We start from the raw sequence: 26,709 nt of genomic DNA on the forward strand, positions 1-26,709 counted from the left end.
TCTCATTGAACCTGTATCTCACTGATTCAGCTAGAATGCCTGTCCAGGGAGCCCCAGGGAGTCTCCTGCCTCAGTCATGTCCTTCCCCCCCACCCCCCCACCCCCCTCTCAGGACTGAGATTATAGGCATGTACTGCAATACCCTGTGTTTTTTTTGTTTGTTTTAACATGGCTGCTAGGGATTGAAGTAAGATCCTCATGTTTGTGTGGCAAGTACTCTACCTCATGAGCCATCTCCACAGTCTCCCAAGTTCAATTTTTTAATAAATACAAATTAAGAAATGAAAATGTAGGTAGGTGAGTAGGTAGACAGATCAGTCCATCGGTCAGTCTTTGTCTACCTTCACAGTCTCCAGAGGTGCCAAGGGAGGCTTTCTCGTTGGGTTTACAGATGAAGATGCCGAGTTTCATGTTACCGTGTCGGAGCCGAACCAGTTTGAGAGAGGGAGGCAGCATCCTTTGCTCTGGGTTTGTCTCCTGTCTCTCTTGATCTTGCTTTCCCACCACCGTTGCCTGTAGGGGTTGTGGTTTGTCTTTTTCTCACTGGCTTCCAGTACTTTGTCCTTTCTCCTGCTGTTGGCACCTGGGGACAGTAGGACCCCTATAGCACCATATTGTCAGCATCGCACGTGTGAAGGAAACAAATGATTATAAGAAAACCTGGGTTTGAGTTTTAATTCCCATTTCATTTCCTGTAAAATGAAGATGACCACGACTCTTGCAGCTTGTGAAGCTCACATGTGACGGGTACATGCGAAGGCCCTTTGTGAACTGGAAAGCGCCCCGTAGCCAGGACTGAGTGCTCGCTCTCAGTGATGTTGGCAGAAGACGAGGCGATGGCATGCCGTGCGAAGGTCTTTCTGTCTTTTCACAAAGTGACCAGAGAACAACACACTGCAGAGGATGTTGTACAGAATCGTGTGGCATGGGCCCTAAAGGCTGTGTAGGAAATTAGAAGGGTGCAGTAGGAAAGAGGCCGAGGAGGCACTGGAAGACTTGAGACTTGAGTAGTCCTGAGAGATGAGTGGAGTCTATACACTAGGCACCTCGTTCCGTTTTGAACTTCTTAATGTATTTTTTAAGTCAGGTCTCTCTCCCTCTATAACCCTGGCTGGCCACTGGGCTCACCTGTATGTTCTCGGGTTTGCAGAATCCTGCCTCGGTTCCAAAGTGCTGGGATAGAGGCGTGTGCCACCCTGCCCACTTCATGCTTTCCTGGATTCTATGGCCCCTGAAGCAGTAGCTTTTGCACCAGTCTGTAGATTGGTGTCCAGCAAATCTGGTTGCATAAAGTCACCTGAGGGGCTAGAGAAATGGCTCAGCAGTTAAGAGCACTGGCTACTCTTCCAGAGGACCCAGGTTCAATTCCCAGCACCCACGTGGCACCTCACAACTGTTGGTAACTCCAGTTCCAGGGGATCTGACACCCTCGCACCAATGCACATAAAATTAAGGTATTTTAAAAAGTCACCCGAGGTGCCTTACAGACTCCTGGGTTGTGTCCCCACAGCAAAAGGGTACCGTGGTTAAACGTATGGGCCTCCATCTCACTAATTGGCATCTTTAGGCGGGAGTTGGCTGGTTCAGTGCAATAAAAATTGAACTGTTGAGGCTCAATGATGGCCATGTAGGTGGTCCTTGGCCGTGTGTATTGATTGTATATACATCACCATTTGACACCCTTAATTAGCCTTTTAGTGCCATATTTGCATTCTTATACAGTGGTTGCCAAACAGATTTGTACCACTGCTGCCTGCCAGCCAGGGAGTTGGTGACACTGCACCTAGCGTGTTTGTTCCTGGAACGGAGCTGGTGTATACAATCCACTGAGTGTTTCTAAAGTAATGGAGTGGAAACAAGCATTCTGAATAAGGGGGGGGGGGAAGGATAATGTTGAGGCAGAGTTAGTTGTACATGTTAGACATGTGACATTCCTAAGTGCAAAACACGTCTTGTTCATCTCATCTGGACCCTCACCAGATAACGAAACTGTTGGGTTATAAAGAACTGTGTGAACGAGGAACAGAGATGTGGCTCCTCATATTGTGTGAGCATCTTGGTCACTGTTGCGCATTTCTACTTCTAACCGTGTTTACAAGCACACGTTTTGTGTTAATAAAGTACAGAGTTGGCTCACAAATGCTTACAATGACGGTTGGCCCGTTATTGTAGCTGAACTTCCCCCACTGACCAGCAGGAGGCGCTCAGTCACCATGAAGCTGGTATTGTGATTGCTACTCCGAACGGAAGGCTTAGGTTTTTGTGTACCTGTGGTGATCAAACAATTCATTCAAAGAGCACTTTCTTTTGGTGCCGATTTTAGATTACAGGGATGATTCTCCTCGGGGATAATACTTTGACTTCCAGTATTTGGATTGGAGGCCAAAATAATGTCCTCTGATGACCTGTCAATGCCCTGTGTGGCTCTTCTACTGTGAGCTGTTAAGATTTTCATTTAATATGGAATTTTTTATTAATATTAAAAAGGCAACTGATGGGATTTTAAAGAAAGACTAGGGAAGATTGCTGGGCTGGAAGAAGCCGAAGGTCTAGTATATGGGCCGCCAGAGCCCTCCCACCGTAGATCATGATCTTAAAACGGCACTGTACTTCACAGTTGTTATGGCGGCTGTATTGAAGTGTGAAAAGTAATGGAAAAATACCCTTTCTTAGACTGTGTCGGTTCCCCCAAGTCACCCAGCTAAGTTCGGCAAGCAGTTCGTCAGGAGAACAATGGGATTGGTTTAAAACTGGGGGAAACAATCAGAGATATGGCCCCATGGTGGAGTGGGCGCCTAACATGCATAAGGCCCTGGGTTTGATCCCCATCACTAAGGGGAAAAGAAAAACAAAAGCAAAACAAAACAGAAAACTAGTTGATTACAGTAGGTTTGAGGGCACTATGATGACTTGTCTTTTGATGACAGGTAAGGAAATATTGTCTGTCTATGAGTTATTTATTCTGGGCTTGAACTCACTGGGGATTACTTATTGAAATTAACCATGACAATATTTTGGGAATCAGCTTCGGGCTAGGCACAGAATTGGGCATTCTCCATCCCTAGTGTGTCCACTTTGTGAGACCAGGGTTATGTGTCCTGCTGACTTCTCAGCCCCTAGGTTAGTGTCCTCTACAGGAGCTTCCATTAGTTGTGGGATGGATGAGTGTGTGAGCAGGTACATGGACAGAGGGCAAACAAGGACAGTGTGGCGTACCAGGCTGAAGGAAGTACCTACCCGGCACCCATAGATGATTAGCACCTGGTGCTGGCACACCAGCACATTCGTCTCGAATGAGCAGTGTGATTTGGGGGTGGTTTTCAGAAGCTGTGTTGAACTCTGAATGCTAATGAGACATTTCCTTTTCCCTAAGTTGTGTTGATTCAACGAAAGCGGACTTGGAAATGTTCACCCCCTTCATCCAGACTGCGCCCTTGGACTGGTGGCATTAAATGGGTGTCTAATTATCTGTCCCCACTGCTCCCTGTTGTCACCTTCCCGCTCCTGACCGCCTTGGCCACCCACCTCAGTTGCCGCACTAGCTCTTCGGCCCCCCACCTCTGCAGCCCCCCCCCCCCGTCAGTGTAATCCAGTCTGCACGTTGTTGCCAGAGTGCGTCTCTAAAGAATTATGTCAGAGTCCATTTCTGATTGAAATTTGAGCCTCTGTGCATCTTTATATCCACAGAGCAAAACTACACGAAACATTTTGAGAAAGGAATTGGCCTTTCATACCACAGGGGCGTTTTCTCGTCTGTGGGTAAGGCCAGCTAGAAACCTTTGTCGATACAGCCCAGTTCACTGACACTCTAGAAAGAACTTCACTGCTCCCGACTGTAAACCTCCCTGTGGTCTGTGAATGCTCAAACATTGATATTTTTTTCCAGACAAAACAAACATTTTCCCTAGTCGGGTTGACATCTTTTTGAAATGCTAAGAAAAGCTCCTTCTTGGAATTCACTTCTTTTCAGCTCTCTGTTCAGTTGATAAGAATGCCCTCCCTGTGAACTCTGACAGGTTCCAACTGAATTTGTCAGCAGGGAGATGGATTATCTGTGTGCTCCCCCCCCCATGTTATTATAATTTAATAACATACACTATTTTCTTTGGATGCTGAAAGTACAATCATGTTATGTCCTTATAAGTGATCATGAAACATTTTCAGGACTCTAATATACTATCATGTTTATTAGTTTTGTATTATTATAGATAAGGTCTACCTTCAAAGAACATGTACAGAAATTATTGATTTATTAAAAAGCAAAGACACACACACACACCATCCATTGTGTGGGCCTGTACCCCCTCTCCCCCCAGCACCTGGAGAGGTAGAAGCCAAAGGGTTGTTTGAGCCCAAGAATTCAAGGCCAGTTTGGCTTCAGCTCAAAAAAGACAACAGGAGATGTTGTTGCTGTAGCTCTGTGGGAATGCTTGACTAGCCCTGGGTTTGATCCACAGTAATTGAAAAGGGAAAATCAAGCCTGTTCCATCTCAGAAGCATAGTAATTAGCATGTCCTTTCTTTAACTTCAGAGATCTCCTGACTTGTCACTGAGAATGTGAGGTTGAGCTGGAAGGTGTTTTACTGACAGATTTCCCTTTCAAAGTAATTCTCTCCATCTGCTTGAGAGCATCCGTCTTCACTGCTAAGTCGTGAAGGCAGGTAGCTGTTGATTACGTTTTTGTTTTAATTTCTCAAGACGAAAATGTTAAGCACAGTTCTCATTTTGGCTCCCTCTAGCTAAAGCCCTCCGTGGGTTCCCAGCTCTGTTTGTGTAAGCATTTCCTGAATGCTGCTTCTCCAGCATATTCCGGGGCTCCATCTTTTGGGTGTTGGGGATATAAACATGACTGTCCTGTGGCCTCTTTCCTCACAGAGCTCATAATTTAGGAAGGGAGACAGATGAGTAAATAACTAACTACAATCCTGCTTGATAAATGTCACGTTAGAGGTTGTGAACAGAGTGCCATGGGAGCGCCTGCGAGTGATTGATTTGAGGAAAGGGGGATGGAGTGGGGATCAGGAAGGACTCAGCAGCAGAAGTGACATTTGAGTTGAGCCTTAAGGGATGAATAGAATTTTGCCAGATGGACAGAGGGGTGGGGGTGGGGACACTCCAGACTCATGCAAAAACATGAGAGTGTGAAAGTTTGTGCCTTTGTCTGAGTGGTAGTGAGCAGTATGTAGGGCTCAAGCAGAAGGGTATGGAAGGCGGATGTTGGGAGCTGAGACCATGGGACCATCTTCTAAAGCTCACACTTAACCTATAGTTCCAGGGAGTCAAGTTGTAAACTCAGGAGATGATACGGGGAGGCTTTAGTCTTCAATCATTCTAGCAGCAGAAAATAAGATGATTGGATGAGGGTGACTGGAGGGTCACCTAGGCTGTAAAAGGGGGGTGCGGACAGGAACTTGGGAACCATCTCTGAGGGAGACCTTGGTCACTGCTGAGACCCGGCAGAGGGCTGATAGCACAGTGCCCTGAAGGTCTGGCTCGCTAAGCAGAATCAGGAACTGGGGGGGGACAGGCTATAGGGCAAAGGAGTGAATTTGACCTTGCACACGCTCACTGCTTGAGGATTCTTAGGTGAGACGGCAGCAGAGCACCTGTGGGGAGTGCCATGGGCAGCCATGCCTTAGAAAGTCTTCAACTTGGTGATGGTTTTCCTGCAGGGTAAAGGGACGGAAGATGTGCCTTGCTTTTTAAAAATTTTTCGTTTGATAGATTTCCTTTTTTTTTTTAATTTTTACTTTTTTGAAGGGCTTCCTTTTTTAACATATTTATTTCATAATTTTTTTTGAAATTCAAATAATCCTCCTTAAACCTCTCCCATATATCCCCACCAGATTCTTTACCTTTTTCTTTAATTATTATTTCACATATGTATATGTGTGTAAATGCAATATATATATATTCCTAAATATGTAAATACAGCCTGCTCAGTCCATATTATCATATTGGTACCTGTATGTATACATACTTTCAGGGCTGGCCACTCAGTTTCTTTTTACCTAATCATGTGCCATTCTTCACCCTGACTTCCAGAGTCTGATCTTGATTCTACCAAGGCCGCTGTCTGTAGAACAGTACTACCTAATGATATCAGCCATCTGTGAAGTGGAGTGGAAACACTCATGAGGAGAATGGCGTGTAGACATTTGGCATACTGGGATACTTAAGGTGCATTCCTGGCAGGCCTTTGACACCAGTGAAGAAAGAACACCCACTCAGAGATGAGCAGGGACAGGGCCGCAGCGGAGCTCTGGGAATTAGGTCAGACTGGGAAGTCTTTCCTCTGTGTCATGTTTACAGTTGATATTAGCTGGTGTCCACCTTTTCACTCTTACCCAATAGGTACTTAAAGCACACACACACACTACACACACAAGTACACACACACTACACACATAAACACAGCTGTAGTCCTAACTTGCCATTTATTAAGACTGTTTAAAAAACACCTCACATTTGTTGGGTTTTGTCCCTTAATAATAATACCTTAATAGTGAGTGTGTGTGTGTCTGTGTGTGTGTGTGTGTGTGTGTGTGTGTGTGTGTGTGTGTATCACAAGGACTCAAAGCAGAGCATCTTAACACCTTGGAGCGGTATCAGTCAGTTGCATACACTCATGGGAACGACTGTTGGAAGCTGGCCACTGATGCACTTGTGAGTCTCAGGTGATTTATTTTCAGTCTCTGACCCAGGCTTTTGCAGTGAGCCACACACAACTATACGAGATTCATCGTGGCGCTGGCGAGATGACTTGGGAGTTGATGAGTATGCTTCGATTGCAAATTGCCTGCTTGCCTTCCTTTTTCTCTGCCTTCCTCCTTGTCTTCAAAGCTGGGTGAAGCTAAGTGATTATCATGGGGAATGAGTCTGAAGCCTCGGCATCCCAGGTTCTGGGGGCCAATCATGAAAAGTAAGGCCTTGAAGAACACGTCTGTCTTTTTGACAGACTGGAAGAAAGTCATACTTGTGTTTGGCATGTTAATTGGTACATTTGAATAAGAGACCAGACCTGTGCATAAAATCTTAGTCCAAAGAATCAAAAAACAGTCTCTGTAGTTGACCTAGGTTTTCTTGAAGGATTTTTTTTTTTAGTTTTAAAGTGACAAAATATGAAATTAATACTTATTAAATATAAACTTATTAAAATAGTCTTAATGCTGCCTAATAAACAATGTAGTAATTGATATAATGAAAATGGTTAATTTATTGAAAAAGGTGTTATTTCCCAAACACTACATTCAGCATTTTGAACACACTGTTAGCATCCCACACACATACACACGCACACATACATGTACAGACACATGCACACAAACATACACAGGTACACATGAGGGCATGAGGACAGCACCTACATGGAGAAGCTGTGTGTTGTCAGGATAAAGATTTTGGTCAGATTATGAAGAGTTTTTTTTTTCTATTTTCTCTATTGATTAAAGTTGTGCCTACTAAATAACAAGTGCTGAGGAAATAGTTTTTGAATACATAAATTACTCTGTTTAATCCTTGGGGTAGATGTTACTGCCCATATATTGCCACTAAGTGACATGGTGGTGGCTATTCCTCTCCACTGGGAAATGGGGTGCAGCATAGGGAGGTGGTTTTCGTGCCCTCCTTCCTACCTGGAGGTCAGAAGGCTTAACTATGTGAAGGCCAAGCAGTAGGGTAGCAGTTACTTTTAGGCAATACAAGAGATGCCATCAGGGCTTGAAGACTGATAAACAATGGAGAAATGAACAGCACACACAAAATCAGCCGGAGAGTGCTTGCACATAGCAGTCCCTTAATCCGAGTTAGCTGTTAGGCTGTGATACTCCTACCACGCCCCCATCCTCCTCTCCCAGGTTCCTAAAGAGCACCAGTGTGAGTGTTCAGCTCCATGTTGGAGGAGTCAGAGGAGTTTCCTGGGCAACATGATTCTCTCATCCTTTGGACAGGGAGGCAGTGGCAAGAACTATATTCCTTGTTCTCAAACAGGAGACCTGTATGTGTTGTGTAAGAGCCAAATGTGGGTTCTTCAAGGGGGAACTGATCACAGTTGACAGTTCAGAGTGTGATTGTTATGATTGTGTTCATAAAACTGGATTTGAAACTCTGCATGTGTTTCTGTAGCCAACCAAGCACCCTTTAATGGGAAATTTTATTTTTTTATGTTATAATCTGTAAGCACCGTATTATATTTGCATGAAAAATAATATTGGTGCCTTTTTTTTGTGTGTTCCCAAGTCTGTGAAACAACAAAATTTGTTGTAATAAACAGACCACTTCCAATTGGCTGGTTTTTGAGTCCAGGGTAATTTGGACGATTAGTAGTGTGCTGGGCTCTCCCCCATCTTCATCATACCATGTAATTGTCTAGGGACCATGTTGTGTTTAGCCTCAGTTCTCTTACAGCCCTGGACATGGTTCTTAGGATAAACTAAGAGTGCAATAAATTGTGGAGATGACTTTTCGAAGCATGCCACGCTGGCCAGCGTGCTTGTGGGAGTGATTTCAGCCAAGCTGTGTTTTGTGAGATATGTAATGCGTTTACTATTGTTCCAAGGTCCAGCCTGATGAGCGAAGAAATGAAGCGAGGAACTCCCAACCCCTGGCTCTGCGAGGAGCCCGAGGAGACCAGAGGTTTGGGTTTTGACGAGATCCGGCAACAGCAGCAGAAAATTATCCAAGGTACTGATCACCCCAGGACTGCGGGTCACCAACCTGCCTCATTGACCCTGGCCTCGACTGTTTTCCTTATCTCCATTGAAAACTAGACTCAAAATGATTGTTGCTGTAAACCTCCTGTGGTTTTTTTTTTGTTTTGTTTTTTTTCCTTTTTTGGCCTCAGGATGCTTGAGGAAAAGATGTCATTGGCACCACTGACTTGGCCATCATCAGTTTGTCTTTTACCCTCAGGTCTGTCTGGACCATCAGAATTTTTCCTTTGTATTTGTAGGTTCCACCACATTTGCTTAATGTGCTATTTTTTTTTTTTTTTTTTTTTTTGGTTTTTCGAGACAGGGTTTCTCTGTGTAGCTTTGCGCCTTTCCTGGAACTCGCTTGGGAGACCAGGCTGGCCTCGAACTCACAGAGATCCGCCTGGCTCTGCCTCCCGAGTGCTGGGATTAAAGGCGTGCGCCACCACCACCCGGCTTAATGTGCTATTTTTAAGTTTCTTGGTTTTTTTGTTTTTTGTTTTTGTTTTTTTTTTTTTTTAATTTCAGAAGTAATGCATTATAAAGCAAGATCAGGGACAGACAAGATGGGAAGTGCTCTGTGCTGTTTCTCCAGTCTCAAAACTAGAAGTAGATTAGTATGTGTGTCCTCAGTCTTGTTTGTATATACATATATGAGTATATTTAGTATAAATACATATATTTTATGTAAACCATGAGACACATGACTATCTTACTATATGACCATTTCATAGTTTTTAACTTATATTTTTCCATGTCAATATGTATGCCGTTCTTTCTAAAGACAGCTTTATTGAAGTATAAATGGCATTATCATGAGCAGCACATATTTGATATGCATGGTTGGATGGACTTCAGCACACACACATTGCTGTAATCAAGAGAGTGAACACAGTCCTCGGAAGGCTCCTTCGTGTCTCTTGGAGAGTCTTCCTGTTGTCTCTCCCCCATTCCTAGACAACAGCTGATCTGCTTTCTGTCACTCCTAATTGGTTTCTGTTTTCCACAGTTTCATGTGAGTAGACTCATCCAGTATTTACTCTCTTGGGAAGGGGATCTGGCTTATTTCTCTATGGATAATTTTTTAATGCATCTGGACTGTCACGTGAATCTTCACGCATTGATTTTTTTTCCTAAGACGTCTTTTGAAATAGTTTACTCTTTTATTAACGTGAAGATATTTTCATAGGTCCTTTCAGTTCCCTTGGCAGACACCTCTGAGTTTTGTTTGTAGAAAGAGAACAGGTTTACGTAGGGCCCCGCAAGGGCAGCTGGCTGGCTGATACCAAGTGTGTGGCCCATGGTCACACACGTGCTTTATGGATGTTTCCTTGCGTCTCTGCTTCCTCTTTCCCTCTCAGTGGCGTCTTTCAAACTGTGGAAGTTCTTAAGTCCAGTTGACCAGTTTCTTCTTGTAGGATTTCTGTTCTGATTATATCTAAGAAAACATTCAGTCGGCCAAATGCCGCAAGATTTACTGCTTTTTCTTCTAGTAGTTTTATGAAGTTAGGTTTTTACATTAGCTCTGTGATCTTGTTGAATTGTTAGACAGGCTCTTTTTGTGTTGGATATCTTATTTGGCTTAGAGCCATTTAAAAATAAAACACTGCTTTCACTACTGAATTTCTCTACCTTTGTCAAAAAGCATCAAGTGGTATATAGGTATAACCCTATCTCTATGCTCTGTTCTTTTCCGTTAGTTTGTGTTTACGGGGCCTTGAGTGTTGTGCCTTTCTGATAGATCACTAAACCAAGCCACACAGACCAGCAGACTTTGTTTTTTCTCAGTAATTTTGGGTATTCCCAGGATTTTCGTACTTCTATCTGAACTTTAAATTCAGCTTTGAGTTTTTGAAAACAATGGCACTTGTAATTTTGATTGCAGTAATTTTGATTGCAGTTACATTTTTTTCAGATTATTTAGGAGAGAACTGATATCACCTCAACAAGCATCTCCGAATCCATAAGATGGACTTATCACTAAATAAATCTTCACTTATTTAATTTTTCTTAGCATTACTTTTTAGTTTTCACTGTGCACACCTTATATGCCTTTGGTCAGACTTATCCCTATATATTTGACACTTTTATTATAAATAGCATTTTAAAATGTTCAGTATCTGATTACTACTCATGTATACAGCTGTTTATCTTTTTATTGCTTTTTGGATCGTGCAACTTTGCTTATTCTCCTCAATATGCTCTAGTAGCTTTTTTGTTGAATGGTTTTTTTTGTGTGTGTGGTTTTTTTTTTTTTTTTTTTTTTTTTTGGTTTTCGAGACAGGGTTTCTCTGTGTAGCTTTTGGAGCCTGTCCTGGAACTCGCTCTGTAGCCCAGGCTGGCCTCAAACTCACAGATAGCCACCTGCCTCTGCCTCCTGAGTGCTGAGATTAAGGTGTGCACCACCACTGCCCTGCTTGTAGATTTTTTTGACACAAATAATTATTATCTATGAGTAAGACAATTATATTTTTTAATTTTAATATAGATACCTTTAATTTATTCTTCTTACCTTATTGTACCTGCTGCGACCTAGAACAATGTTGAAAATAGATATCCTTGCCTTGTTTCGCTCTTAATAGGAAATGTTTATTTGGATCCAAGTTTTGTGGTGTTTTTTTTTTTTCCAATATTGGATATTTTTGAATTTTCTAGAAATATTTTTTGTGAGTTGTTGTGAGATACAGCTGTATTATTTGGGTCATGCTTTGATTTTTATATATTTTAAATATTTTATTTTTATTGCATATATGTATGGATATACGTATGTACAATGTATAGGGGTATACATGCCATGGTGCCCATGTGGAGGTCAGAGGACAACTTTGTGGAGTCAGTTTTTACCTTCCAACTCTGCGTGGGCTCTGGAGTCGAACTCAGATCATCAGACCCACGAGGCGAGTGCCTTTTCTAACTGAGCCATCTCACTGGCCCTGGGTTTGTTTTTTAAAGACAGATGAAAGAGATGTTTAAAATATTTCAGAGCATGGATCAGCCATCCCTGGCCTATGAACGAAATCTTATTTTTTTGTGATGGTGTGCAAGTCAAAAACAGCTTTAAATTTTTTTAAATGATAAAAAAAAATAATCAAAAGAATATTTTGTGACTTGTAAAAATGATATGAGATTAAAAGTTCAGGGCTCATAAATTCAGTTTTATGGGAACACAGCCATGCTCACTCACTTACACAATATTCATAGATGCTTTTCCCCTTGGGAGTGGTAGAGCTGAATAGCTGCTTTAGGGACCGTGTTGAGCAACAAAGCCTCGAATGCTTCCTATGTGGCCCCTACAGAACATGTTTGCCTCCGGTCTAGAGGTAATTTACTACACTACTGAGCCTAAACCACTCTGAATATTCTGCATGGTGCTTAATGGGAATTCAGGCAGTGTCTTACCATGGTTGAGTTTAGAACACGATTCCTTCTGCCCTTTGAAGTGACTCAGCCCTGGGTCTCCTTCGCGCGTCTTATGAGCCCTGAGCGACGCTCGTTGAGGACTTGGTGCACGTGCCTTGCCAGACCACAGTGCTCTCTCTGAGCAACTTTCTCCTCGCTAGCACTCAGCTGTTCACCCCTTTGGACTCAATTCAAGATGTCCACTGGATTCCACCTGGGAATCCAGCCCCCCTGCCATGACGGGAGCATTCACAAGCAGCAGGCTGGGCAAACTTAGTGTGCATCTCATTTGTCTCCCTCTCAGAGAGCTTGCCTTGTCTGCTGATGTGTGTTTCTTGAAACAGTGGATTCGAATATTTTGCCTGTTTTCTCTGCTCCGTGTTCATCCAGGCCAGAGGGAAATCTGGTTCCTGTCAGTCCATCTTGGCCATAAGCAGGAGTCTAATTCTATTTTGAACTCTTCTTCACAATGAAATTACCTAGTAAACAAAACACTGGCGCTCTGTGCCTTTAATTTCACGTACTTCACCCATTGCTGTGTGTTGACAGGAAGTGTGTCTGATGGAAAGCGATGCAGCGTAATGCGGAGTTCACAACTCACACACAGCACTTCGCTCTGCGGCAGCCATGCTTTCTGGGAGCACTGCCTAGCGCTAATACAAGTGGATTTTCCTGTCGTTGCTGTTTGCCAAGGAAAGCTGTGTTCAGTCAGGAAAAGTATTTTTTGTCCCTGAGAATGTGCTGCACTCATTGCTCAGGTTGGGTGTGAGCGCATGCCCTGTTTGCTGCTTAGGAGCATCCCCAAGCCATAGCATCTCCTCCACTGAGATTTCTGCCCCTCGCAAGCCCTCCGGCCTCTGGCTCCGGGTGTTGGGACAGGAAGTGGAATAGCCCACGTTTTGGGTAACTTTATTAACCTGCTCTTTCTAAATGTGATTTGAAATGCTGGCTCCCTTGTTGCATTGCTGGTACAGCAAGCTACCTTTCAAGCTAAACACAAACATGAGAGTGATCTCTGCCCCACATGCTTGGTAGCGTTTCCTGTGCTCCAGGAAGGAACCTCGTGATGTGCTGTGGTTCTTCTTTATTGCTGGATCCTGTGCTAGATAAAGATGAGTCAGAAAAAAAAAAAACATTTCTGATTGCCTTTTGGCCTGTGGTATTGGTTAGCCTTTCTGTACTTTAGTGTGGAGACTGAGAAATACTCTGGAAATCACCCCCAAATAATCTTATTACTAGATCATAGACTTGCAGGCAGTGAATACCTTCCTTGCTCAGTCTAGAAGCTAGGCCTCGTGACAGCCAGTTACCTAAGGCTAGCCCAATACTTGAGCAGTAGCTTGGGATATACACAGGCCTTAGCAGAGGCGACTGTGGTGATGACGGTGACTTGGTCTCCTCAGGGTCTGAGAGCAAAGGAAGGAGACAGTGGTCAGTGCAGGCGTGTGCCCCGAGTCAGACAGTGGGATGTGGAGTGTGGGTCCCCCACCTCTGCTTAGGAGTCTGTTGGTGAGGTTCCTAAATTAGCACAGCCTAGTCGCCCCTATTTTGTAGCTGTTCTTTCTAGGCTGAGCATTTGCTCTGGACTTCTGGTCTCAGGGAGTTGCTTTTCTAACTCCTGGGACACAGGCTCTGCCTGACAGAGCGACTAAGGAGGGAGGCCTGATTTGGGCTCGCAGTTTGAAGACAGAGAGAGTCCATCCTGTGGAAGTCCCAGCAGCAGGAGTTTAACTAAGGTCACGTGGCATCTGCAGTGAGGAAGCAGGGAGACAGATGCTGCCCTCAGCTCCCTCCATCCTTTTTAATTCAGTCTGGGCTCCAGCCCATGAAATGGCACTGCCCACATTTAAGGTGGAACTTCCGGCCTCAGTTACCTAATCTAGGAACTTCCTCACAGGCCTGCTTACAGGTTTGTTTCCATAGTGATTCCAAATCGCATCAAATTGACAGCAGGATCAACTCGCATAGTCGGTAAATATTTTCCTGTGAAATGGGGACAGGAAGGTGACAAACCAGACTCAATCTTACAGTGAGAAATCCTGGTAGGAAATCTTGGGATAGTTCTAATTACAGACAGCATTCTCGGAAGATACTCTTCCTTGTAGCTACCAGATATATTAGAGTCCTTTCCCAAAAACCTTAAAACTAAACGAAAATAAAACCATCTATTCTGAGGCCTTGCTCTGAGGATCTTCTAAACACAGTGATGGATTCCTTTGTCTGGCTTGACTTCATCTTTTTTATTTTTAGTTTTTAATTTGACTTTATCTTTTCCTCATTCTCTCTGTTCTTCTCCAGGGAGCATTCCTTCAATACGTTAAGTGCGAGGTGACAATTGTTTCTCTCTGGGTATTGGACATCATAACATCAAGTGTTTTTTGGGCTTCCTAAACCCAGAGGACCATCCAGTATTGCCAGACCCTTTCCGTCTAGCAGAAACTGTAAAGCTGGAAAGGCCCTGTGTGGTCCCTGGATTTAAACAGCCAAGAGTACCTGTGTAAGTTCCTGCTAACATATGGAGCTTCCACTAGCTGGACTCTCAAAGGAAGGAAGACATTCTCAGTCTCATGCATGCAGACCAGAGGACTGTGCTTAGCTCTCTTTGGTCCCTCTGCTTGCTTTTGTTTAAATGGTGCTGGGGACTGAACTTGGCCTTGCGCTTGCTAAGCAAGTGTTCTACAACAGGGCCGCATCCCTAGCCTCTTCCTTTTTGTTTACTTATTAATATATTGATGAACTTTTGCTGTGGGAAATTTCAAACATGGTAGAGTAAAGGTATGTTCTTTTCCTCATCCTGCTTCAGTGATTATCTCCCCATAGCTAGTTTGGTTTTATCTGTATGTACCCACTTACCCACCTCTAGAATTGTGTGTATGTGTATACACATGTGGTGCACATACATGTGTTTTTCATACATGTGTAGGTTAAAGATCACCTTTGGGTACCATTCCTCTGGCGCTGTCTACTGCTCCTATTCTTCCCTCTTCCTGGGACCTGAGGCCTGCCAGTTACCTAGGCTGGCTGGTCAGCAAGACCCAGAAGTCTCCTTTCTCTACTACCCTCGGTGCTTGGATAGTAAGTATATGCCGCCACACCTCTGTACCAGGCAGAGGCCACCAACCAGCTCCCAAGTTGTGACACAGAGACTTCTTACTAGTTTTGAATGCTCGGTCTAGCTTAGGCTCATTTCTGGCTAGCTCTTTCACTTGAATTAACCTGTTTCTCTTTATCTACCTTTTGCCTTGGGGCTTTTTACTTTTTCTCCTTCTGTATATCTTACTTTCACTGCTTCTCGTGTCTGTGTGTCTGTCTGTCTGTTGGCTGCCTGGCTTCTGACCCCAAGCGTGTCCCTCCTTCTCTTCCTTCTTCTCTCAGTCCTCTTTTAGTCTAGATTTTTCTTCCTGTTTATTCTCTCTGCCTGCCAGCCACACCCCCATCCTTTCTCTGCCTAGCTATTGACCGTTCAGCTCTTTATTAGACCAATCAGGTGCCTTAGGCAGGCAAGGTGAAACAAATGCAACACATCTTTACACAATTAAACAAATGCATCATAAACAAAAGTAACCCATCTTCTTTAACAAAGGTCGCAGAAACACGTGTAACACACCTTCACATAGTTAAAGTCTTATTCCACAGCATAAACAAATGTAACACATCTTTGCCTAGTTAAAAATAATATTCTACAACACACCTAGCTTTTACTATGGGCTCTGGGGGCTGAATTCTTATCCTTATGCTTATGCCCTGAGATTACTTTTAAAGTGAACCCTAGACATTATGTCATATCAATGGTAAATACTTCAGAATGTTCTATCTAAACATCTCTAAAATACGCTTATAAAAAAGAACTTTTTAAAAGATATGTTTATTTTTAAATTATGTGTATATGCATGTGTCTGTGTGTGGTTATGTGCACATGTGAATATGGGTACCCATGGAGTCTAGAAGAGAGTGTTGGATCTGCTGGAGTTACAGGTGGGTGCTGGGAACTGAATTCAAGCCCTCTGCAAAGCAGTATGTGCTCTTAACCTCTGAGCCATCTCTCTATACCAAGGACTGGTTTTTATTTTATGTTTTTTTTTTTAATTTTATGTATATTGTTGTATTGGCTGCATGTATGTCTATGTCAAGATGTCGGATCCCCTGGAATGAGTTTACAGACAGCTGTGAGCTGCCATGTGGGTGCTGGGAATTGAACCCAGATCCTCTGGAAGAGCAGCCAAGTGCTCCTAACCGCTGAGCCATCTCTCCAGCTCCAGGACTAGTTTTTAAAAAGGGCTACAATGCAGTTATCACTCCTGCCAAATTAGAAATAATTCCTCAGTCCAATCAAATAAGCAGACTACCTGGCTCAGGGTCCCAATGTAGGCCATAGGTTGTGACTAATAGCTGCTTCCCTGAACTGTCTTACTGATGTGAATGATCCTTTTTAAACTAGTTTTTCTCTGCTGTTTCTTTGTTAACCCTTTGTTTGCCCTGCAGTTTCTCCTTAGCTAGTTCCTTCAGTGCATGTCCCCTAGGTTGTCGAGCATATCCTATGACCTCGGGAGTTTCTGTAAATTGGTTAGATTTAGTGGCTTGCTTAGAATCAGGCTTGTTATTTTTGGCATAATATGTTCTGATGACTGTCCCTTTGTTTTTTATCTACTGCCACCAAACTGTCCTCCCACAGTTGAGTGATTGTTATTTAGAGGACTATTTTCCTGGATGTCTAAATATAGGAAGTATCTACACACCTAATTGTTCCGAAGGGACTCTCGAAAATGATTGTATTAGTGCTCCCACAATAAATTAGCACACACGTAGTGACTTAAACTCACATTACTAAAGTTTAAAGGTCAGAAGTTCAGCCTGGGTCTCCAGGGGCTCAGATCAAGGTGTCAGCTGGCTGCGCTCCTTTCTGGAAGCCCTAGGGCAGAACCTGTCCCCTCCCCTTGTCGGCTTCTAGAAGATCCCCACTTCCCTTGCTCATAGCTTCATCTTCAAAGCCAGCAGCAACTGCATTTCTTTAACCCTCTGTCATGTTTCCCTGCGACAGCAGCTGGGCAGCCTGTTTCTCGGAACTAATAGATTGTGTTGGGTCCGCCTAGGTTCTCCAGGCTCATCTCCTTCTCGGACCTCTTCATCTTCATCACATCTGCAAAGTCGCCTTTTCCATGGAAAGTAACTTAGTTGCAGGTTGCAGGGCGTGCGTGCACACGAACGCATGCGCACACGAACGCATGCACACACACACACACACACACACCCCACACACACGCATGCACACACGCACACTGTTTTTTCTTCCACAGTGATCAAGTCTTAAAATCTACACCATTGTAAAGTTGAAGAATGACTCAGAGTTTGGTATGTTGCAAATGACCTATTGTGACCTTGCGCCCTGTGATAGAGTGAGGTAGATTTTGGAGAATGAACTGTCACGATGTCACACTTCCGAAGTTTATAAGTAGATTGTCTGCAGCGAGTCCTGGTGATATTTTTGTTGGAAGCAGCCTTTCATTTTGATTATTACCAAGTGTCCAAACCATTGCCTCTTAGAAATGTCAATTTATAGCTCAGAGAAGCTCAGGTGGTTGACACGATCATTTTGACCTCCCCAGCATCTTCCATGTCTGGGCTGGGGGATGAAAATTTATTGTAACAATATTGCCTGCTGAGGAGGTCTCTAGTCTTTGGGGAATTATAAGAGGAGGGGAGAGTTTCTCCTTTCTGGTGTGCATTAGGGAGACCCTAGGAGACAATAAATTCAGGAGAAAAGGTTAGTGTAGCTGGTTCTCACTGACTAAAACGATGGCAGGGCTTCAGTGTCTTTTCCTCGTGGACAACCTTAGCTGTGGTCGCTTTCCATTCTCAGCCATTTCCCACCGTTTCCCAGTGTGCCGACCCTCCGTCCATCTATGGATTGTCCTTCAGATGCAGTTAGACTCTTGCTGTAGCATAGACATCCCTCGGCAGTACAAGTTTGATGATAGATTTATCTTGGAGGCCATCCAGGAGGCTGCTACTAAGGACCAAGAGGACCTCATTATAAAGTGATTTTGCTGTAAAATGGTGCCTTGGAATGGTCCCTAGACACAGCAGGCTGTTGATAGTTTTTAAAAAGTACATTCTGTCAAGAAAATGTCACCAAGGGGTCCTTACCTCACACTTTAAGTTTAAATACATTCCAGGTGAATCAAAGAGCTAAGTATAATGATTTAATTCCATACAAAAGGTTTATACAAAACTGTAAGTAGACGTTAGTGAGCTCTTAAGTGAGAAGACCTTTGTGGGTTTTGCTCTCATAGATAAGCCATTATGTGAAACACAAAGCGTAAAGAAGTGAAGTGTGGCTGGCACAGCACCATCATCAACCGGCAGATGGTGCACGGGTGAAGGGTAGACCTCGCCCACAGACTCTGCTCAGGGCACCTGGAAGCAAAGGAGCAAGGCTCTTGCAGAGATCACCAGGATGGCCCCTTTGAAGAAACAGGCATCAAAGGGTACAGTCTGTCACAGTGCGGAAGTTCCTGTGACAGGAGCTTGAAGCAGCTGGTCACATTGTGCTCATGCGCAGCCAGCTTCCCCTTTTACATAGTCTAGACCCTAGTCCACTTTAGGGTGAGTCTCCCCACCTCATGTAACCTGAGCAAGATAATTTCTTTCAGGCCCGGCCAGAGGCTTGTCTTCTAGGTGATTCTATATCCTATCAAATTGACAATCAGTACTAAATATTGGACCTGCTGCAGAGAAAAAAACAGCCAAGGGCTCCAGGAAGAGTTCTAGGCTAGTCAAAAAGATAAACCGAGAGGCAGTGAGCTGATTTCCAGCATGAGGGACGTGTTGTAGGGAAGGCCCTGGTAGATGCATTATTGCTTTGCTGTATATTTTTATACACATTTTATAAACTTAGTAGGAGTGGATTGAAGTCTTGAAGGATTTCTATCAGGGAGTTGAACTTGCCTTCACTTGCCTTCTGTACTACCCAGTGTTCAGGACTACAAGTTCCTCACACTTCAGTTAGCCTTGCCCATCCTTATTCTTTTCCGTATTTACAAATCTGCTAAGTCCTCAATTCTTATTATTGGTTTTTATTTGTATTTTTTAAAAATTTGCAGTGCCAGGCTGGCAAGATGGTGCACTGAGTAAAGGTGCTTGCAGCCAAAACGTAATGACCCGAGTTTGAGCCCTGAGACACGGGTAGTAGCAGGAGGAAACCAACTCCACAAATTGTCCTCTAGCTCCAACATGTGTGCGCCTGTGCGCATGCACGTGCGTGCCCACACACACACACACTATAAACAAATACAAAATTTTTAATGATGTCAATGGGTTTATGTGTTTATTTCCCTTTTACAATTCTTTGGTATTGTTTTTGTCTATATCATTTCTCCATTTTAAATATCAGAACCTTACCCTGTTATTGTTGATGAATACATGTTCTGTTTGTATTACATACTAGGGGGTTAAATGTTGATGTAGCCAAACTTAATAGAATTCCTGTTTCATATTTAATTTATCAGGAAGTCCTTTCAGAATGAGGTATGAAGTAAGTATTTATGTTTTTTCTTTTCATAATGCTAGCCCTGGTGAAGAGTGTCACTTGCTGGATAGGTGGATTTCTGTGTATGTGTGTCTGTCTATGAATGTTTGTGTATGTGGATATACATGTTTAGATTATCTTTAAAACAGTTCCCTTTGATTTTTAGTCGGTTGTTTGTCCTTTTCTTCTAGAACAAGATGCAGGCCTTGACGCTCTTTCCTCCATCATCAGTCGCCAGAAACAAATGGGCCAGGAAATCGGGAATGAGCTGGACGAGCAGAATGGTAAGAACGAGTCTGAGGCCGCCCGCCACTGGTGTAAACCCACAGGCTCGAGTGTCTGTTGACTCACGTTCGATCATGCGGCGCCGAGGGGGTCTGCAGCCAGCCGACTGCAGTGGTTTATTACAGATGTGGTGCTTTTTCGACAGTTTACATTGCAGTTCCCAAATTCCGTGTAGAGAAATGTCACTCAAAACTTTCCAGTACTCAGTGGCTGCTTTAATTTAATTAATTTTGGTTTTTATAGCCCTGGTGGCCTTGAACTCTCTATGTGGATCAGGCGGGCTTTGAATTTGCATTACTTTCTTCTGCATCTGCTTCTCAAGTGCTGGGATTACAGTCGTGTGCTGACCGTACCTGGCCCTACTATTTTGAGAAATAGTTTATGATCTGTTTATCCCAAGAACTTTTTTTTCTCTGTGGAGGATGTGAAATTGTGCAGTGTTTGGTACTTTGATACAAAGCATAATAAAGCTGTGTGGGCCTCATATCATCTCTGCACCCAATGGAGTTTGCTCCTCTTCTATCATAAATGACCAGGCCACGGGACAAAAAAGTTTCAAAGTGTCCGTTTAGGGCTTGATGTGACAGATATGGTTTGAGAAAGAGGAACTTGTAGGCTACTGTGGTCTGGAGCCTTAGGACTTGGGAGGCTCTTGTGCTTGAGTTATGTAGGGGGTAAGAACCTGAACAAGGGTAACCATGGAAACAGAGGGTGGGATGCATGCAGGAAACATCAGTGCTTTCACTGTGAGGGGCGCAGCGAAATCCAGAGGTTTGTGAGTCAAGACTGTGAGTCCCAATTCGATGCATCGGACCAGAGATGCAGTGAGGTCCGAACGGAAATGCTCAGTCTGCAGCTGGAGCAGTCCCAGCTTAGTGAGAAGGCAGGACGAGGGTGGGAGAAGCCTCAGCAGGGACGTGATGCACTGGTGTTCACAGCGGCTCTCGTTTTGTGCTGAGCACACTTGTCCACATCATGTCATGTACTCCACACGAGGAAAGGAAGGTAACAATGTCCTCATTGCTAGAAATGAAGCTCAGAGCTGCAGAGAGCCCTCGGAATGCCATGGCTCTTATAAAAGGCAGGACTGAACCCCTTTTCTGATATGGCTGCTTTTCTGTTGTACCAGCTTCCTAGCCAAGGAGGACAGGGTAGGGAGGCAAAGGTGCTGTTAAAGCATCATGTGTGGGTAGGTGTGGAAGTCCTGGAAGTGGACTAGAGTCGCTCTCTGCAGGGAGGCTGCACTTGCCAAAACCATACAACAGGCGCTTTCCTCCCGGATCCCGAGAAAGAATGTGGTCATCGTTCCCATGGTTTCAGTCCATTTCTCTATCATAAGTAAACAAATCCAGCTGTTGAGCATCTGTCACACGCAAATAAACTCGTAAGCAAGTGGAGAGCCCTCTGTCTCTACAGTCCTAATGTGGCTTGCGACAGCTTAGCACTGGGGGGACAGTTTGTTCCTTGTCCTGCTGGTACTATGAATAGGCCAATTATGGATTTGCGTTTGATCCAGGCATTTGGGCAGTTCCTTCACTGTGAGACAGCATTAGTAAGATAACAAGCTTTATTTTTAAAAGACAACCTTGGCTATCTGGTGTTTGTTTATTTTTTATCTCAAGGAAATTTGCCTGGAGCAGGGGGTGGGGAGGTGGGGGGGTGGGGGAGTCTGACCTAAACTGACGAACATGTCATTCTGTGGTGTGTGCCGGCCACAGTATGGGTACGTGACTAAGAGTAAAAGATGCATGGTTTTGTGTGGGACTCACTACCTTCGCAGGTCAAATTGCCATGTGTTTCCCAGCACAAACAAGCATACCGGCGTGACTTCCTCTTAAGTGGCTATCAGAATTACTTGGGGTGCTTTAACACCCCTCAAAGCCTAGGTCATGTCTCGGTGAGCGTCCGATTCCTGTTATGATATGATCACAGAAGTATTGGCTTAAAATAACAGAGACTTAGTGTCTTACGTTAGTTTGGAAGCACACGTCTGCCTTGAGTCTTGCTGGGTGAAAACCAATGCATCAACAAGAGATCAGCATTCCTTTCTGAAGGCTCTCGGGAGGGATTGGTTTCCTTGCCTTTTCCAGCTTCTAGTGGCCACCCACAATCCTTGGCTTACATCCCTTTCTGTGTTCAAAGCCAACAACAACAGAAGTCCTGCTGATACTGTATCTTGAGGGCTACTGATGCTACTAGTGTGCCCCTCTACCTTTGTGACCCTCGTGTTTACATCGCACCCACCCACACAGTGGGAGAAACTCCCCTTGTGGCCAGCCTGTGGGAAGGTTCCGTCTCACCTGCAGCCCTGATGAGCTGTCTACTTGTAAAGCTGCCTACCACAGAGCTTTACAAGTAGATCTGAACGTCAGGGGCGGAGAGCAGATTGATTTCATCATGCTGCCGCGCCCTCATCGACTGTATTCAGAGGATGTAGTCAGTACTGCACTTTTACACTGACTCCATATGCTCACGTCACACTTACCTGTGCCACACAGAGCTTATGGTCGCTGGCCCAGTTCTTTCTCTCTGTATCTCATAGCTTACCCCCCTCTTTGTATCCCCCCCATCTCCATCCCACAGCAGATAGATACATGTGGATCTAGACAAACATGGGGTACTTTTCCATGAGCTGCCAACATAAGCGAAGTTTCTCTGTGGTGGCCTCCCAGGGAGCCCACAGTTACTTACATGGGTGGTTTCTGATGTGTTTTCTCCTCAGAGATAGGGCAGACTCAGCCATTTTCACTCACAAGAATGGACACTCTTAGAATAAAAACCAAACCAAACCCTGTCCCTGACAGGCTTACAGTCAGCCGCCATTCCTTTTGCTAAACTGAAGCAAGACCGGTGGTGTCCCTAGGTGGGTCAGGCCTGCAGCCCACCTGGAGCTTTACTGTGACTCATGTATGTCACAGAAGTCAGGGCCACAGACAGAGGAGACGTGTGTTGTAAATCTCTCCATATGATTCATGGAGCTACAGAATGGTTGCTTTGATTTTCCTTAGAGAAGCGATCAGCTAGAATAATGTCCAGCCAGACCATTTTGGAACAAAGGGTCAAACCTTACTAATAAATGCATTGTACTTAGAACATAACCACAGAGTCAAAAGATCAAATTATCTTTAACTTAGGAATTCAGTTTTCATTCTCACCATAGGGAATTAAGAGCAGCCGGCCAATGCCAGTTACTTGTTCATGTGCAATGACCAGGCCTGAAAAAGGAAAGAGTAGCAGCGAAGGGGAAATCCCAGTGATGGGAGCCTATATGTCACTGGTTTGTTGTATGTAGGGGATGGGAGAACAGGGTGGCAGGGAAGGCCACTTGTCTTCCTAACATCAATTCTGGGGCAAGGAAACCAGTGAGTCCTTCAGAGAGCTAGAAATATGACTGCTTGTTGAAGGACATGGTGCTCTTGAAACTTCACATACACTGCCAGGTGGTGGCGGCAGCGCACACCTTCAATCCCAGCACTCAGGAGGCAGAGGCAGGCAGATCTGTGAGTTCGAGGCCAGCCTGGTCTACAGAGAGAGTTCCAGGACAGCCAGAACTACACAGAGAAACTCTGTCTCGAAAAATCAAAACAACAACAGCAAAAAACAAACAAACAAAACTTCACATATGTATTAATGGATTACCACTTACAGATCTGTTAGAATTCCTAGCTGAATTTTCATTGTGAAAAGTGAGGATAAAATTGTGTATTTACCTCCCTGAAACTTGGGAAGAGAGGCACATCTCCATCACTAAAATATTGCCCTATAGGGGCTAAAGGGACTTTACAGGTCTGTCAAGTTGAGTCAGTTGGGACAGGAAGGGTATCTGTGATTATGCAGGTAGACCCTAAAAGCAGTGAGACGTATCTAAAGGGATGCAGGGTCTGGGTGTGTAGCTCTGTGGTAGAGCACTCCCCAAGTAGGCATTAGGCCTTCAATTTCATGCCTAGCACCATCAAAAGGAAAGAAAAGTTGGAGGTGAGAGGCAGAGGGAGATTTGAGAGGAGAATAAGGCAATGCAATGTCTAAGACAGGATGGTACCCTCTAGCTCTGAAGATAGTGGAAGGGGCCACGAAGAAACGGGGTACAAAGGCTCTGCAAGCTGAGAAAGGCAGAAAGCAACCCCCCCCCCCAAGATCTCTGGAGGAGCATCTTGACTTCAAAGCCAGTGAAACGGATTTCAGCCTCTGTCTCTACTACTGTTCTTGGACAACAACAGTGGATTTGAGTAATTGCTGTGTCTTTTGGTCAATTGCCACCTAATTCAGATTAGCCACATTTACATGAAAATGTTTGAGTTACCCATAAGTCTATACTGTCTTACCCTTTGAGATGATTTCTTTCTTTAAAACTTTTTTTTTTTTTAGATTATTTTATGTGTATGAGTGTTTTGCCCGCATGTATGTATGTGCACCATATGTGTGCCTGGTGCCCATGGAGGTCAGGAAGTGGTGTCAGATTCCCAGAACCTGGAATTAAGGATGGTTGTCGGCCACCATATGGGTACTGGGAACTGAACCTGGGTCCTCTGCAAGAGTAGACAGTGCTCTTGGCTACTCAGCCATCCCTCCAGCCCCTTGAGGTGATTTCTTTAAGCTTTACAGCAGCAAGTTGCTCTAATCCACTGTACCTGAAGTCCTGAAGTCTCTTGAGGGGTTTCCTTATGCTTCCATGACAGTTAGTCTTGTACTGATAAGGTGTCCGAGGAGGGGGCACTTCTTCCTGTCCTATCCAGTGTCAGGGTTCTTTATAAAAATATTTATTTCATGTGTATGTGTATTTCTAAGACTGCATTTATATATGTGCACCACATGTAGGAGCCCACAGAGGTCAGAAGAGGTGTTGGATCCCCTGGAACTGGAGTTATGGACGGTTGTGGGCTAACATGTAGGTGCTGGGAACTGAACCCAGGTCCCCTGGAAGAGCAGAGCAGACAGTGCTCTTAACCACTGAGCCATCTCCCCAGCCCCAGTGTCAGACTCTTTCTTTTTGGTTATCTGTAGAAAGTCATCTTCCGTTTTCGTAGGCTGTGTATTTCACTGTGGTGCTGGAGATAAAACTGGCCAGTGGTAGAAAGCAGTGAAGTCGTAACAGGGTGAAATTTCCCTACTGTTAGCTTGTGTAAGTTAGAAGAAGAGCAAGCTGATGAAAGAAACTGGGCTGCGGGATGGGTCAGAGGACGAGGTGCTTGCTTAGCCAAAACCAACCTGCTTTTAGTCCCAGGGTCCCACAAGGTGGCAGGAGAGAACCATGTCCAGAGGGTTGTCCTTTGACCTCCATACATGTGCCATGATGTGCACAGCGTCGATGTATGTTATTTGATGGGGCTAATATGTCTTTCTAAAATGTGAAGTGTTGTCCTGAGAGACGTGTGATGAAATATCCACCAGTGTTTCTGAATAGCAACTTCCCATTTGATTCCATCAGTTCTTTTTTAAAAACTTTAAGGGGAGGTTATCAAACACACACACACACACACACACACACACACACACACACACACGCGCGCGCTTTAGTGACCTTCACCTAGTAACTGGTTCTCAAAAACTGTGGTCTAGGACCCTTCATGTTTTTAAAAATTATTGAGATATCTTGAGAGGTTTTTTTTTTTCTTTTCCTATTTCTTTTGCTACTGAATTTAAAATTAAGAGACATGTAAAAAGTTATTAAATGTAAATTTAATATAAATTTAAAATAATAAGTTATTATATGTTTTAAACAAACTTATGGAAAGTAACTGTTTTTCAAAGATATTCCCAGAATCACATTGCCCTATGGTTTTATGGATGCTTGTGTTTGGAGAAGTAAAGCTAGCTGGATTCTTGTATGTGTTTCTGTATTTGGCTCATTGCAATACATCATTTTGGATGTTGTAAATGAAATACATTTCACATAGAAATGTAATTGAAAAAAGCATTTTAAAAATCTTTCCAAATAGAAAGGTTTTGTTCTTTGCTAGGACAGCAAAATCCAACAAGTGGTTTCTGGAAGGTTCGCTGTGGCTCTGTCGTCCTCCAGCTTGTGCAGGGCTGGCTGGTGTGGGACAGCTACTGTGTCAGACCCTGCTGGACGCTACACCAGGAAGTAAGAGAGCTCTGGGGCACTTGTCTCTGCAGTTACATACTTTGCCCTACACGTGACAAATCAGATTCCTGCCTCAATGGCCACCCTGATCAGCTGTCCCGGGCAGCCACCGTGAGGTATAATCTACCATATATCTAGCGGGGGCAGGAGGAGACTGGAACTACCTGTTGAACTGTCCAGATGAATGTCACGGTGGTGATATCTATAGTGATGGGACTCTCAGACCTACTAGCCTAATGATCTTGAGCAAGGTAGCCAGTCTTCAGTATCTGTCCGAATCTATCAAGGGGATTCACAGGACCCATTTCACAAGGTCAAGAACATAAAACAGGCCAGTGTGTGGTACCCACATTGGAAGCAGTCTGCGGGAATCCTCCACTGCTCCTTGCCTTCACAACATAGATCTTTGTTTGAAAACAAACAAACAAACAAACAAAAAACAAAAACAAACCTGTAGACTGAGTTAATGGGTGTGTCTCACCACTCCCTTTTCTAAAGACTGTCAAAAGGCAGAATCATGCTGGACGGTGGTGGTGCATGCCTTTGATCCAGCACTCATCTCTGAGGACAGCCTGGTCTACAGAGTGAGTTCCAGGACAGCCAGGGCTACACAGACGAAACTCACAACAGACTTAGTTCAGATACTAAACTGGCTTTAATGAATGAGTCTATAAATGGAGAAGGGTGTTCTGGTTGAAGAACTGGGGCTACAACATGGCCAGGTGTTC

The 26,709-nt window shown here is 44.1% G+C and overlaps 1 protein-coding gene across 1 annotated transcript in view; it reads left to right on the forward strand.

Annotated features, from left to right (window-relative positions):
* The window catches only part of Stx8 (syntaxin 8), a 251,618-nt gene that overhangs the window by 34,166 nt on the left and 190,743 nt on the right, over positions 1–26,709 (forward strand). Inside the window, exons 5-6 of the mRNA XM_059270937.1 lie at positions 8,558–8,682; positions 19,806–19,898. Coding sequence (XP_059126920.1) covers positions 8,558–8,682; positions 19,806–19,898 — 218 coding nt within the window. The remainder of the gene's footprint in view (positions 1–8,557; positions 8,683–19,805; positions 19,899–26,709) is intronic.

This window comes from Peromyscus eremicus, chromosome 8a, assembly GCF_949786415.1.
Source record: "Peromyscus eremicus chromosome 8a, PerEre_H2_v1, whole genome shotgun sequence".
Lineage (NCBI taxonomy): Eukaryota > Metazoa > Chordata > Mammalia > Rodentia > Cricetidae > Peromyscus > Peromyscus eremicus.